The sequence below is a fragment of the Leucoraja erinacea genome, chromosome 38, assembly GCF_028641065.1.
Source record: "Leucoraja erinacea ecotype New England chromosome 38, Leri_hhj_1, whole genome shotgun sequence".
Taxonomy (NCBI): domain Eukaryota; kingdom Metazoa; phylum Chordata; class Chondrichthyes; order Rajiformes; family Rajidae; genus Leucoraja; species Leucoraja erinaceus.
In genome coordinates, this window is record NC_073414.1 from 4,680,021 (window position 1) to 4,695,386 (window position 15,366).

The 15,366-nt window shown below is 49.7% G+C and overlaps 1 protein-coding gene across 1 annotated transcript in view; it reads left to right on the forward strand.

Moving 5' to 3' along the window:
• LOC129714162 (neuronal PAS domain-containing protein 3-like) overlaps positions 1-12,684 on the forward strand; it is a 243,806-nt gene extending 231,122 nt beyond the window's left edge. Inside the window, exons 8-12 of the mRNA XM_055663663.1 lie at positions 775-968; positions 2,862-2,968; positions 4,139-4,286; positions 8,052-8,167; positions 9,792-12,684. Of these exons, the coding sequence (XP_055519638.1) occupies positions 775-968; positions 2,862-2,968; positions 4,139-4,286; positions 8,052-8,167; positions 9,792-10,822 (1,596 nt within the window). The 3' untranslated portion in view covers positions 10,823-12,684. The remainder of the gene's footprint in view (positions 1-774; positions 969-2,861; positions 2,969-4,138; positions 4,287-8,051; positions 8,168-9,791) is intronic.
• Positions 12,685-15,366: the final 2,682 nt, after the last annotated feature.

Here is a 15,366-nt window from a genome sequence, read left to right on the forward strand (position 1 = left end):
ATGCTGGAGAAACTCAGCGGGTGAGGCAGCATCTATGGAGCGAAGGAAATAGGTGACGTTTGGGTCGAGACCCTTCTTCAGACTGATGTGAGGGTGGGGGGTGGGAAGAAGAAAGGAAGAGGAGGAGCCAGAGGGAGAGCTGGGAAGGGGAGGAGAAAGCAGGGACTACCTGAAATTGGAGAAGTCAATGTTTATGCCGCTAGGGTGCAGACTGCCCAAGCGGAATATGAGGTGCTGCTCCTCCAATTTACAGTGGTGCTCACTCTGGCCATGGAGGAGGCCCAGGACAGAAAGGTCGGATTCGGAATGGGAGGGGGAGTTGAAGTGCTGAGCCACCGGGAGATCAGGTTGGTTATACACACAGTTTAAGATGGAATTTTCGCACTGTGTAAACACTGTATATATTTATTACTTGGACAGGGGCCACGGGTGGGGGACTGTTTGGTGAAATTTGACAAATGTAAAAAAAATTGCACTGAAAAAACTTGTATAGTCTCCGAAAATGTCGGATGAATTTTGTTTGTTTGAATGGTGCAGGAATTGTATATATTTATCAATTGAATAAAGTCTATTTTGAAAAAAAAAAAAAAAATACACACACACAGTTTAAGAATAAGGAGTAAGCCATTTACAACGGAGACGAGGAAACACTTTTTCTCACAGAGAGTCGCCTGATAACAGCTGGGAAGAAACTGTCGGTGAATCTGTATCAGTGTGTAAGGGACATGACGAGGGTCTCGGACGCCTCTGTCTAACACTGCTCTTGTGCCGCAGGTAATCCACGTGACGGGTCGCTTGAGGCCGCGGTTATCGCTGCCCCACACGCGGGCCGTTCCCACCAGGTTTATGGGGATGGTGGCCCTAGCGCACACCCTCCCTCCCTCCACCATCAACGAGGTCCGTATCGAATGTCACATGTTCGTGTCCAGGGTCAGCCTTGACCTGCAGATCATCTACTGTGAGAACAGGTGAGTAACTCTGCACCAGGCCAGTGGGTCAAGGGAGCGACCACTCCAATGTACAGGAGAGATTCAGTTTGAATTTGCCGAGGTACAGTGAAAAGCTTCTCTTATTAAAATATATCAATTTTTATTAGAAGCATATGTTTTGTTGTGTGCTATCCAGTCAAAAAACTTCTCTTTTTTTAATATATATTTTTATTAGAAGAGTTTTGTTGCGTGCTAACCAGTCAGCAGAAAGTCAATATGTGATTACAATCGAGCCGTCCACAGTGTACAGATACAGGATAAAGGGGACAGTATGAATAAACTTAACTAAAAGGTGCTACTGAAATGCTGTAGATACCACATTCTTGATCCTATACTGTCGAAGATAAACGCTGGAGTAACTCAGCGGGACAGGCAGCATCTCTGGAGAAGGGTCTCGACCCGAAACGTCACCCATTCCTTCTCTCCAGGGATGCTGCCTGTCCCGCTGAGTTACTCCAGCTTTTTGTGTCTATGTTTGAGTGGTGCCATCTGCTCCCTGATGTCCAGGTGCTGTGCTGGCTACAGTTTCACTCATAAGTTAAGCTGGGCAGATCCGCGGATGAGCAGTCCTCTCCTAGGTGTCTCCCATCTGTGGGTTTAACGCCACTTCCATCAGTTGTTGCATCTATCTCCCTGTCTCTCTGTGTGTCTGACTGCCCACTGATCACACTGTCCAGTTAGCTGTCTCTGTCTGCTCCACCTGCCTGTCCAACCGTCCACCTGCTTGTTGCCTTGTTGCGCTTGGCTGCCCTTTCTCCATCTCCTCCACAACGTGCCTGTCTGCTGGGCCCATGTGGAGTCTGAGCCTCGCACAGCGCGGGGGAAGCAGAGAATCCCAGATAGCCGTCCGTCCCGGGGAATGGCAGCTTCACATCTGTTGCTCATCAAAAACATTTTTCACACAGAGAGTGGTGAATCTGTGGAATTCTCTGCCACAGAAGGTAGTTGAGGCCACAGTTCATTGGCTATATTTAAGAGGGAGTTAGATGTCAGGACTTTCATATGAAGAAAGACTGGATAGACTCGGCTTGTACTCGCTAGAATTTAGAAGATTGAGGGGGGGATCTTATAGAAACTTACAAAATTCTTAAGGGGTTGGACAGGCTAGATGCAGGAAGATTATTCCCGATGTTGGGGAAGTCCAGAACAAGGGGTCACACAGTTTAAGGATAAGAGGGAAGTCTTTTAGGACTGAGATGAGAAAAACATTTTTTTTTCACACAGAGAGTGGTGAATCTGTGGAATTCTCTGCCACAGAAGGTAGTTGAGGCCACAGTTCATTGGCTATATTTAAGAGGGAGTTAGATGTGGCTAAAGGGATCAGGGGGGTATGAAGAGAAGGCAGGTACAGGATACTGAGTTGGATGATCAGCCATGATTTGAGGAAGGACGTTCTTGCTATTGAGGGAGTGCAGCGTAGGTTTACAAGGTTAATTCCCGGAATGGCTGAGAGAATTCCCCTCATATGCTGAGAGAATAGAGCAGCAGGGCTTGTACACTCTGTGGAGTTTAGAAGGATTTAGAATTTGGGGAGAAAGCAGGAACGGGGTACTGATTGGGGATGATCAGCCATGATCATATTGAATGGCAGTGCTGGCTGGAAGGGCCGAATGGCCTGTTCCTCCACCTGTTTGCTATGTTTTTGGGAGTGTGCAATGAAATAGTGTAGAGGGGGACGCAGCCTGTATCTACCTTATGCCGACCCTGCCCCGGGATTGAACTGTGGGTTTTCAGTTCAGAGTTCCATCTGACTAAGAGTGGTGAATAAGGGGTGGGGAAAGGTAATGTCCAGGGGGTGGGAGACGACAGCTTGTGCAGACTCCTGGCTGGGGGCAGCAGTTCCGCCCTTTATCTCTGCTGTGTTTCATGCAGGATCTCGGATTACATGGACCTGTGTACGGCAGATGTGGTGGGGAAGAACTGCTACCACTTCATCCACGCTGAGGACGTTGAAGGGATCAGGCACAGCCACCTGGACTGTAAGTAAAACGCCGTTCCCTCCCTCCCCACCCTCCTGACCACAGAGCAGTAGTCCCTCAATGCACAGGAGTTACCCAGGGCAACACGGTTTAGTCGTCCCAACTTCTCCCAACCAACAATGATCATTGATCTACATTCCCTTTGTCCCCTTTTCACACCTGACACTTCCCTATCTATTCACTTCCTTATCCCTGTGCCGCCCACTCCCGACATCAGCCGACGGTGCAGGCTCGAAGGGCCGAATGGCACCTATTTTCTTTGTTTCTATGAAGGATCTCGACCCGAAACGTCACCCATTCCCTTCCCTCCAGAGATGCTGCCTGTCCCGCTGAGTTACACCAGCTATCTTCGATTTATCTGCTGTTCATTCCTGTACATTTGGTCAGTAGAATTTAATTTAGTTCAGAGATACAGCGAGGAGACAGGCCCACCGAGTCCGCACCGACCAGCGACCCCCGCACACACTGTCCCACACACACTAGGGACATTTAACATTTATACCACGCTGATCAGCCTGCAGATCTGTACGTCTCTGGAGCGTGGGAGGGAACGGAAGATCTCGGAGAAAACCCACACAGGTCACGGGGAGAACGTGCAAACTCCCTAGAGACAGCACCCGTGGTCAGGATCGAATCCAGGTCTCTGGCGCTGTGAGGCAGCAACTCTACCGCTGCGACACTATAGTCTTTTAAGTCCAAGATGGCAAAAAAAACATTCAGGATCTTGGCCAGGACATCTTCAGCCCTACCTTCTCCCCTACGCACAGGGTGTCCAAAGATGAGGGTGGTGGGTGAGAAATGCAGCCAGAAGGAGCTGCCCCCTGTAGATATTGGAACAGAGGCTGCAGCCTCAAACACTCCATGTACACATGATACACAGACTCTTCCAGCCCACAACAGTGGCAGGCGGTTGGCGAATCTGTGAACCGCGAGAGGAACAGGTTGCAGGGGACTCCTGGTGCAGCACTCTCCACCACAGTGTCCCTGCCCTTGGAGTATGTGACGGGGAAGTGGAGAGAGACAAATGCAAAGTGCTGGAGGAACTCAGCGGGTCAGGCAGCTCCCATGGAGGGAATGGACTGATGACACGATTGGATAGGTTTTGCCCAGAGCCTGTTTGCCACAGTGATTTGCCTCTCTCACCACATCTCTCTCCCACTCTCCCCACAGTGTTAAACAAGGGCCAGGTGGTCACTAAGTATTACCGCTGGATGCAGAAGAATGGAGGTTACATGTGGGTCCAATCCAGTGCCACTATCTCCATCAACGTCAAAAACGGCAATGAGAAGAACATCATCTGGGTGAACCATGTGTTGAGGTGAGGCCCTCGTTACTCCACCTTATTTTTCTTTAGACCTTGGATTGATTGACAATAGACAATAGGTGCAGGAGTAGGCCATTCGAGCCAGCACTGCCAATCAATATGGTCATGGCAATATGATCATCCCCAATCAGTACCCCGTTCCTGCCTTCTCCCCTTATCCCCTGACTCCGCTATTTTTAAGAGCCCCATCTAGTTCTCTCTTGAAAGCATCCAGAGAACCGGCCTCCATCGCCCTCTGAGGCAGAGAATTCCACAGACTCACCACTCTCTGTGAGAAAAAGTGTTTCCTCGTCTCCGTTCTAAATGGCTTACTCCTTATTCTTAAACTGTGTGTGTGGCCCCTGGTTCTGGACTCCCCCAACATCGGGAACATGTTTCCTGCCTCTAGTGTGTCCAAACCCTTAACAATCTTATATGTTTCAATGAGATGCCCTCTCATCCTTCTAAACTCCAGAGTGTACAAGTCCAGCCGCTCCATTCTCTCAGCATATGACATTCCCGCCATCCCGGGAATTAACCTTGTAAACCTACGCTGGGCTCCCTCAATAGCAAGAGATTGCTATCAGTCAACTGAATCATAGAAAATAGGTACAGTTGTAGGCCATTCGGCCCTTTAAGCCAGCACCGCCATTCAATATGGTCATGGCTGATCATCCAAAATCAGTACCCCGTTCCTGCTTTCTCCCCATATCCCTTGATTCCGTTGGCCCTAAGAGCTAAATCTAACTCTAACATCCTACCACAGCCAGAGAGCAGCCCTGAGCTCCCACCTACTTCATCAGGGACCCTTGGACTATCCTTGATCAGGCTTTGCTGGCTTTACCTTGCACTAAACATTATTCCCTTATCTGTACACTACAAATGGCTCGATTGTAATCATGTGTTGTCTTTCCGCTGACTGGTTCAGTCCAGTCTGAAGAAGGATCTCGACCCGAAACGTCACCCATTCCTTCTCACCAGAGATGCTGCCTGACCCGCTGAGTTACTCCAGCATTCTGTGTCTATCTTCGGTTTAAACCAGCATCTGCAGTTCCTTCCTAAATATTCCCTCCCCAGATGCTGCCTGACCCGTTGAGTTACTCCAGCATTCTGTATCTAGCCCAGGAGAATAGCTCCCTCTGGCCCAGGCCAGGAGAAGCAACACCACTCAGACCACCCACCCAAGCCCATAATCACACTCCACCGTAATCAATCACAGCCCTTCTCTCCCCAGTGTCTTCAGGGAAATAAATCTGCAAAAGTTACTGCGCAGCCTTGCATTTTTAGTCTGTTTTGCATTCGTGAGAAGGGGAGACTGAAAATGTCATCACTGCGATAATATTTAGTAATCTCTACACTGCGAATAATTAGCTGTGACTAATTTACCATAAAAGCATTAGTTGCTACGATTTATATTTTAATTGCGAGCTTTAATTACAAGACCTAATTAACATGCACCCTAATGGAAGCTGCATTTGTTAATTTCAGTGTCAGTTTCATCGGACACACACGCACACACTCAAACTCACACACGCACACTCAAACTCACACACAATCATGTACACATTCACTCACATTCACTCACATTTGCACTCACTCACTCATTCACTCACAACCATTCACATTCTCACACACACTGTGATACACAACCATGTACACATGTACTTTCTTTCATACATACTCAAACTCATTCATACACACACACGCACTCACATTCATACACATACACTCACATTCATACACACAGGCACACCCACATTCATACACACACACGCACACTCACATTCATACACACACGCACACTCACATTCATACACACACGCACACTCACATTCATACACACACACGCACACTCACATTCATACACACACACGCACTCACTCACACACACTCACACGCACTCACACTCATACACACACACTCACACTCATATACACACGCACTCACATTCATACACACACACGCACTCACATTCATACACACACACTCACATTCACACACACACGCACTCACATTCATACACACACACTCACATTCATACACACACGCACTCACATTCATACACATACACACACTCACATTCATACACACACGCACTCACATTCATACACACACGCACTCACATTCATACACATACACACACACACATTCACACACACACGCACTCACATTCATACACACACGCACTCACATTCATACACACACACACACACTCACATACACACACACACACGCACTCACATTCATACACACACACACTCACATTCACACACACACGCACTCACATTCATACACACAGGCACACTCACATTCATACACACACACACTCACATTCATACACACACACGCACACTCACATTCATACACACAGGCACACTCACTCATATACACACACACACTCACATTCATACACAGGCACACTCACATTCATACACACACTCTCACACACACACGCACTCATGCATTCTCACTCACTCTCATTCTCTCACACACACATTACCTCTCCACAGTTGCTGTCTGTGTGGAGTTTGCACGTTCTCCCCGTGACCTTGTGCGTTTTCCCCAATATCTCCGGTTTCCTCTCACTCCAAAGACGTGCAGGTTTGTAGGTTAATTGGCTTTGGTTTCAATGTAAAATTGTCCCCAGTGTGTGTGTGTGTGTGTGGGATAGTGTTAAGGGCCTGTGCCAATTTCACGACCTAATTCACGACCTCTGCCGAGTTAGCCCTTGACTTATACTCACAGCATGGTCGTCACAAGGTTGTGGTGCTAGTCGTAGGTACTCGTGGCATCACGTAGGTCGGGGCGTTTTTTCTAGCCCGATGCAAAATGTCCACGAGTAAAAAAGGTTGTGAATTAGGTGGTGAAAGTGGGACAGGCACTTTAGTGTGTGGGGAACACAGGTTTGTGCGACTCGGTGTATCACTAAACTAAACTAAATCTAAACTAGGCAAGCTGCCAGAGGAAGCAGCAGTGTACAATAAAAATGTTTAAAAGTTATACATATAGAATGTTACATGCACATGGAAAGGTGTAGAGGGATATGGCCCAAACCCAGTCCATCATCGGCTCTGACCTTCCTTCCATCGAGGGGATTTATCACAGTCGCTGCCTCAAAAAGGCTGGCAGTATCATCAAAGACCCACACCATCCTGGCCACACACTCATCTCCCCGCTACCTTCAGGTAGAAGGTACAGGAGCCTGAAGACTGCAACAACCAGGTTCAGGAATAGCTACTTCCCCACAGCCATCAGCCTATTAAACCTGGCTCGGACAAAACTCTGATTATTAATAACCCATTATCTGTTATTTGCACTTTACCAGTTTATTTATTCATGTGTGTGTATATATTTATATCATGGTATATGGACACACTGATCTGTTTTGTAGTAAATGCCTACTATGTTCTGCGTGCTGAAGCAAAGCAAGAATTTCATTGTCCTATACAGGGACACATGACAATAAACTCACTTGAACTTGACTTGAACACAATCAAACGGGAGTTGCTCAGATAAGCATCTTGATTGGAATGAACGAGTCGGGCCGAAGAGCCTACTGTGACGTCAAATGATTTGGGACATTGTGAAGCAGCGCTGTAACGCCCACTGTTGGTGTGGGCTGAAGAGTCTATAAATGTGTTAACTACATTACGGTGGCTTCCATTGTAATTTGTTGATTTTTGTGAATCTGAGTTATCTCTCTGCCCCAATAACAAGGTGCCAAGCAGTGGCAGTGACCTTCGTGTGATAGTGATGCATTCTTTCTTCTCGCACTTACAGCAAACAAGAGCTTCGAGACACACCAATGGACATCTCGCAACTTCCACTCTTGTCCATCAAACCTTCTAAACAGCTGGAATTATCGGATTCAGAGTCTGACTCCCGGGAACACATAGGTAAACACAGCCTGGTCATCTCCAATGTTTAAGAAGGAACTGCAGATGCTGGAGAATCGAAGGTACACAAAAAAAGCTGGAGAAACTCAGCGGGTGCAGCAGCGTCTATGGAGCGATGGAAATAGGCAACGTTTCGGGCGTTTCGGAACGTCTGAAGAAGGGTTTCGGCCCGAAACGTTGCCTATATCCTTCGCTCCATAGATGCTGCTGTACCCGCTGAGTTTCTCCAGCTTTTTTGTGTACCTAGTCATCTCCAATCCCTGTGAGGTGTGAATCCCATTGTCATAGGAGCAAATTAGGCCATTCGGCCCATCACGTTTTCCCACTTTTTCCAACACAAGGAGTGGTGGGTCTATGGAACAAGCTACCAGAGGAGGTAGTTGAGGCTGGGACTATCCCAAAGTTTAAGAAGCAGTTAGACAGGTACATGGATAGGACACCTTTGGGGGGGGGATACGGACCAAATGCTGGCAGGTGGGACATGTTGTCTGGTGTGGAAAAGTTGGGCCAAAGGGCCTGTTTCCACACGGTATCGCTCTAAGTCGACTCCACCATTCAATCGTGGCTGATCTATCTTTCCCTCTCAACCCCTGTCTCCTGCCACCTCCCCACAAGTCACAGTTTAAGGATAAGGGGGAAATCTTTTAGGACCGAGATGAGGAAAACATTTTTCACACAGAGAGTGGTGAATCTGTGGAACTCTCTGCCACAGAAGGTAGTTGAGGCCACAGTTCATTGGCTATATTTAAGAGGGAGTTAGATGTGGCCCTTGTGGCTGAAGGGATCAGGGGGTATGGACAGAAGGCAGGTACAGGATACAGGTGGGGAGGGCAGTGTCCACCACTCTGTAATTTCATGCATACCTGGGCATTCGAGTTGCTGAACAATGCCGTGATGTATCCAGTACACCTTGTAGAAGTTCAAGAATGATTAGTGGACATTGCAAAACTCCCGTAAACGTGGGAACATCTTGGTCGCCCTGGGCAATTTGGGCTGCCGGGCCTGTTTCCATGCAGTTAGAAATATTCTTGCCACACACCTTTGATGCATTTTCTGCCCAATTTACAATAGACAATAGGTGCAGGAGGAGGCCATTTGGCCCTTCGAGCCAGCACCACCGTTCAATGTGATCATGGCTGATCACCCCCAATCAGTACCCCGTTCCTGCCTTCTCCCCTTACCCCCTGACTCCACTATTTTTAAGAGCCCTATCTAGCTCTCTCTTAAAAGCATCCAGAGAACCTGCCTCCACCGCCCTCTGAGGCAGAGAATTCCACAGACTCACCACTCTCTGTGTGAAAAAGTGTTTCCTCATCTCCGTTCTAAATGGCTTACCCCTTATTCTTAAACTGTGTGTGTGGCCCCTGGTTCTGGACTCCCCCAACATGGGGAACATGTTTCCTGCCTCTAGCGTGTCCAAGCCCTTAACAATCTTATATCTTATCCATATAGCTCAGGCCCTTGGGTCCTGCAGGATCTATTATGGGGGTGTAAGTTCTCAATATCACGCCAGGCTCACCTACTTTGTGTGGACAATGAGAGAGTCGGGAATGCTTAAATGTCATATGTCATTAAGCATCCAAAGACAATCAATAGTTCATTTCTCACCCCCTTTTCCTTGCAGGAGGCTGCATGCCGAAGGCCCTGGGGAAGGCCGCAGGCCTGGGGGCGGCTGGTGAGGCCCGGTTGGAGGGCTGGAAGCGATCGGGGAACCAGTCTGAGGAGGAGATGACATCAGCCAAGGACGACAGTGACTCGAGCCTGTCGGATAGCGATGGGCCAAGCGGTGTGGGAAGACGGAGCTTTGTCCTGTCACGGGTCAAGCGGCTGAAAGTGGAGGCCCAGGCCCTGGGCGAAGGCCGTGAGCAGCGAGGCTCCGGGCCTAGCGAGGACGGCACTGGCAGCTCGGAGGAGGAGGCTGCAAAGCACCAGTACCCCAAGAGGAGGAAGAGGCCGAGAGACGGCTCGGGCCCCAGGAGGAAGACCCCCAGCCCGGGCCTGGGGCCGCACGACTTCGGAGGGCCCCGGACCTCGTCCGAGCGAGTCCCCACCCCCAAGGTCAAGACTGAGGCCATTCAGCCCGTCGGCTTCGACGGCCACGGTGCCGTCTGGAACTACCCGAGGGGGGACATGGCCTACCGGCAGGCCAAAGCCTCGGCCTCCGAGCACTTTCACCCCGACCCTGCCCACACCCCGCCCGCAGCTGCCGACGCTCAGAAGACTCCGTTCGGCCAGTCGCCCCGCGGGGCACCGGGCGCTTCGTCCTCCGACGCGCTCTCTCCCCCCCCTCCGCCGGCCGTTGTTGCCGCCGACGACAAGGCCGAGATCCAGGCCCAGGTGTCCGCCCTGCCCTCCAGCTTGTACGCGGCCAGCACCATCCGCTACGCTCCGGCCGACGTGGCCTTGTCCGTGCCCGGGAACCTCCTGCCCGCCACGCACGCCCTCAACTTCGTCGACCTCAACGGCCCGGCCTTCGCCGCTGAGCAGAAGGCCCAAGTCGAGATGATTTACCACCACGTCCAACGCCTCAACATGGCGGCCAACCCCTTCGCCGCGGCTGGCCTGCCCCAGGCCTTCACCACAGCCGAGGCCCTCTTCTCCACCCTGCCCTTCCCCATCCACGCCCCCCAGACACTCGACCGCAAGGAAGACTGAAGCCGTGTCCCTGTGAGGGAAGGATCACTCCATCAAACCCCCCAGCCTCCACGTTGAGACTATGGACCTCCTCCTTTGTTTTATCTCCTTAAAAACAATTATCTGTTAACTTTAACCATGCTCCCACCACCTCCTCCTCCTCCAGTCCCAGAGACTAGCACTTATTTTCCTTTCTCTCGGTCCCAGTCCACGTCGGAAGTGGAAGGGCTCGGGGAGGGGGTGGTGGAAGGAAGATTGACCGTGGGGGAGAGCCACAAGAGGAGACGACCCAGCTGGCAGTCCGTGGAAGGGCGGGCCGACTGTTGGCACGGGACGGTGTCGGTGAGGGTGGCAGGAAGGGGGCAGGGTGGGTACGTCCACCATTTGGGCCCCCGTCCCCGCCTCCGTTGCGCAGTCAACTGAGCAGAAACTGAACCTCTGCTCAGTCAACCTCCACCTTGACCTTAAACCTCTCGCGCTTGACCTACTTGGGCCTTCAGCCACCTCATAGTCCGCCCAAGGCCTCACCCAGCCAGTGTCCACTTTGATGTCTTGTCTGAGCCTTTGTCAGTCGTTGTCCAGTTAGGCTCTAAGGCCTGCTTCTTCACCGTGACCATTCATTCGCACCTGAGCCTCACAGGCCTACATGTCCCCTCTGGGCCTGCTCTGTGTATAATGTACAGCCAGTCGGTAACATTTGTAAAACAAATAGGCAAACAGAAAACAAAAGCCATTCCCCCAAGGACAGGTGGTGTTACGGGCAGCCAAGTAGTGCTTCCACTTGCCATGGGCCTTTGAGAGGTTTGTGGGACGCAGCATTCTCTCTTGCGGAGAACATGCCAAGGCTTTAATGTGTTGTTCAGTGTATCATCATTCAATCCAGCTTTCTTCATCCTTGTCTTAAGCTTTTGGGGGAAAGAAGAGAGAGAACAAAGAAATTCCAGGCTGCTTTTTCTTCCAGCGTAATCCAGCTGTGCATCACTGTTTCAGAAGCTTGCCGCTCAGAATGTTTGTTGGAACAATGCGGAACGAGCCTTCACTCCCTACCTAACCCAGGGCTGTTCCTGCTCTTGGATTGTTTCATGGGGAATCTTACTCTGCATCTAACCAGTTTTTTTCTCTCTCCCTTTGGGATAACATAGACGGAGCATAACTCTGCTTCTCTGCTGTGCCGAACTATCCCTGCTACTTTGGATAAAGCAGGGGAAACATAGAAACATAGAAGATAGGTGCAGGAGTAGGCCACTCGGCCCTTCGAGCCAGCACCACCATTCAATATGATCATGGCTGATCATCCAAAATCAAAACCCCGCCCATAACCCTCGATTCCTAAGAGCTTCACCTAACTCTCTCTTAAATGTAAAGGTAGACAAAAATGCTGGAGAAACTCAGCGGGTGAGGCAGAATCTATGGAGCGAAGGAATAGGTGACATTTCGGGTCAAGACCCTTCTTCAGACTGATGTGGGGGTGGGAAGAAAGGAAGAGGCGGAGACAGTGGGCTGTGGGAGAGCTGGGAAGGGGAAGGGAAGGAGGGAGAAGGCAAGGACTACCTGAAATTGGAGAAGTCAATGTTCATACCGCTGGGGTGTAAACTACCCAAGCGAAATATGACCTGAACTGTCACCTATTCCTTCACTAGATAGATGCTGCCTCACCAGCTGAGTTTCTCCAGCATTTTTGTCTATGTTTGATTTTTCCAGCATCTGCAGTTCTTTCTCAAACATTCAGCTGATGCAAACCAGTGAAGCAATCAGTGGAAGTATCTCCTTTACAAGCCCAAAGTTTCCCCCTAAAATCACTCCTTGTAAATCTGAACACTGCAATTTGCACTCAGCTTTGTTTTTTTGGTGGAGGGGCAATTTCAATCGGAGGTAAAACCAGGGGGGGGGTTGCAGAGTTAAAGTTGCAGAGTTAAACCCCTGTCCCACGGTACGAGTTCATTCCAAGAGCTCTCCCGAGTTTGCCCTGATTCGAACTCGGAGATTTACGGTAATGGCCACTCGTCGGTACTCGGGGCTCTCGTGGACATTTATCAACATGTTGAAAAATCTTCACCAGTCTTCCCGTGCCTACCTGCCGTTAGCGAGTCTTCCCGAGTACCTGCCGTTAGCGCTAAGAGACGTCCCCGAGCTCCGACGTACCCGCTACGTTCATTCTCCGTGCTTACCACGAGTTTGATTTTTTTTAAACTCGGGGGAGCTCTTGGAATGAACTTGCACAGTGGGACAGGGCTCTGCTGACCTTTCTGGTGGAGTTTTCCCGCACCTTGCTGGGCCTGTGACCCAGGGCCCATGTGCTTTGTGAAGCGCAGGGGTCGCACGCAGCACTTACAACCTGAGTCACACTTCCTACACAGATTTCATTGCCCACAGCCCCGTTCTAAGCCTGAGCCCCAGAACGTGCCAAAGCGTTTTCCGGCTGTCCGGAGGGTGCCCTTTGAAGTTTAGTGGTTTTTGTGTCAACATCCCATCCTGGTAAATCTTCTCTGAACCCTTCCAAGCTAGACGACATCTTTCCTGTAAGATCGTGACCAAACCTGAGCAGTGTTCTAAATGTGGCCTCACCAACGCCTTATATAACAGTAACAGTACCTCCCAACTTCTACACTCACAGCAACCACCCTTACCACACGGACCGTCAGCTGTCAAGATGGTGACTCGTCCACAACTTATAGAACAGTACAGAACAGGCCCTTCGGCCCACAACGCCTGTGTCATCACAATGCCATCTCTTACCTGCCTATGCACAATCCATATCCTTCCATTCCCTATACATCCACATATGCAATAATTGTTGAGGGATGGGTAATATACTCTGGCCTTAAGGCCATAAGTGATAGGAGCAGAATTAGGCCATTCGGCCCATCAAGTCTACTCCGCCATTCAAACACGCCTGATCTATCTCTCCCTCCTAACCCCTTTCTCCTGCCTTCTCCCCATAACCGTACTAATTGAGAATCTATCTATCTCTGCCTTAAAAATATCCACTGACTTGTGGCCTCCACAGCCATCTGTGGCCATGTATTCCACAGATTCACCACCCTCTGACTAAAGAAGGACAACTTGCATCCTTTAGTGAATCAAAGAAAATCCCCAGGGCATTAGCAGGGCAGAGTTATACAAATGGAGGAGTTTAATGATCTGTAAGGCAGAACATTGAGCTATGATCCTGTAAATATTGAAGTATAACGCATCACAATTTTAACACAAAATTTCAATGTCAGTGGCAAAATGGTGAAACATTTGTGTTTAGAACAAAGAGCAAATTAGAACTGTCCCAACTAATGCTGGAGCATATATAATTTTAAAGAAAACATTGCAATGTAGGCTCACTGCCAGTAGGTGACAGTGTTGCTTCAACTTCTCCACCGATCCCAGATTACCAAGAGGATTTGAAATGCCCAAAGTCACTGGATCGTATTTCTGAATAAAATATAAAGAGTGGGGCATTTCTGTGCCACGCTGCCTCTAACTAGATCGGTGTGCACTTACAAGTTTACAACGGGGTAAAGGTTTCTGGGGCATTTTCTCAAGAGCGTTACTGGAAAGACCATCATTTGCCAGACATGACAAAATGCTGGGGGAACTCAGCGGGTCAGGTAGCATCTGTGGAGGGAATGCACTAGGTATGTTTTCGATCGTGACCCACCATTCGGACAGGTGCATGGGAAATGCTTAGAGGGATATGGGTCAGACCTGGGCAAATGGCACTAGCTTAGATGGGCATCTTGGACAGCATGGTCAAAGTGGCCTGCTTCCAAGTTTGTGCCATAAAAAGCAAAGGTAAACTCTGAAGAAGGGTCCCAACTCGAAACGTCACCTGTCCGTTTGCTTCCACCAGTTGTGACTGACCCGCTGAGTTCCTCCAGCACTTTGTTTTTTTTCCTGGGTGTTGGCTGCACCAAGCTTCAGGGAGTCCCTCAGCAGATAACAATGCTCAGAACACGCAGATGCTGGAATCACGAGTGAAAACAAAGTGCTTGGAGGACATCAGCGGCTCAGGCACAACAGGTGGAAACAAACGGACAGGTGACGTTTCGGGCGCGACCTTTACCTCAGAACTGAAGGCTCAACCCCCAAGGGCCGTCTCAAAGGGACTCAAGGGTCCAAACCCCAAACGCCGTCAGCCCATATCCCTCCACGGATGCTGCCTGACCCACACAGTTCCTCCCCTGACAATGAACTAAACTCAAAGGCAGACAAAAACGCTGGAGAAACTCAGCGGGTGAGGCAGCATCTATGGAGAGAAGGAATGGGTGCCGTTTTCGGGTCGAGACCCTTCTTCGGACTGAAGAAGGGTCTCGACCCGAACCTCACCCATTCCATCTCCCCACAGATGCTGCCTCACCCGCTGAGTTTCTCCAGCATTTATGTCCACCTTCGATTGTTCCAGCATCTGCAGTTCCTTATTAAACATGAACTAAACCCAACGTTATCCTCATGATTCCAGCATCAGCCATCTCTTGCCTCTCTAGAAAATGGCAGAACCGCCACCCGTCCACATTGTGAGGAAGAGAGAGAGAAAAATAACCACACAATGGAAGGGAAAGATTATTTTCCACACG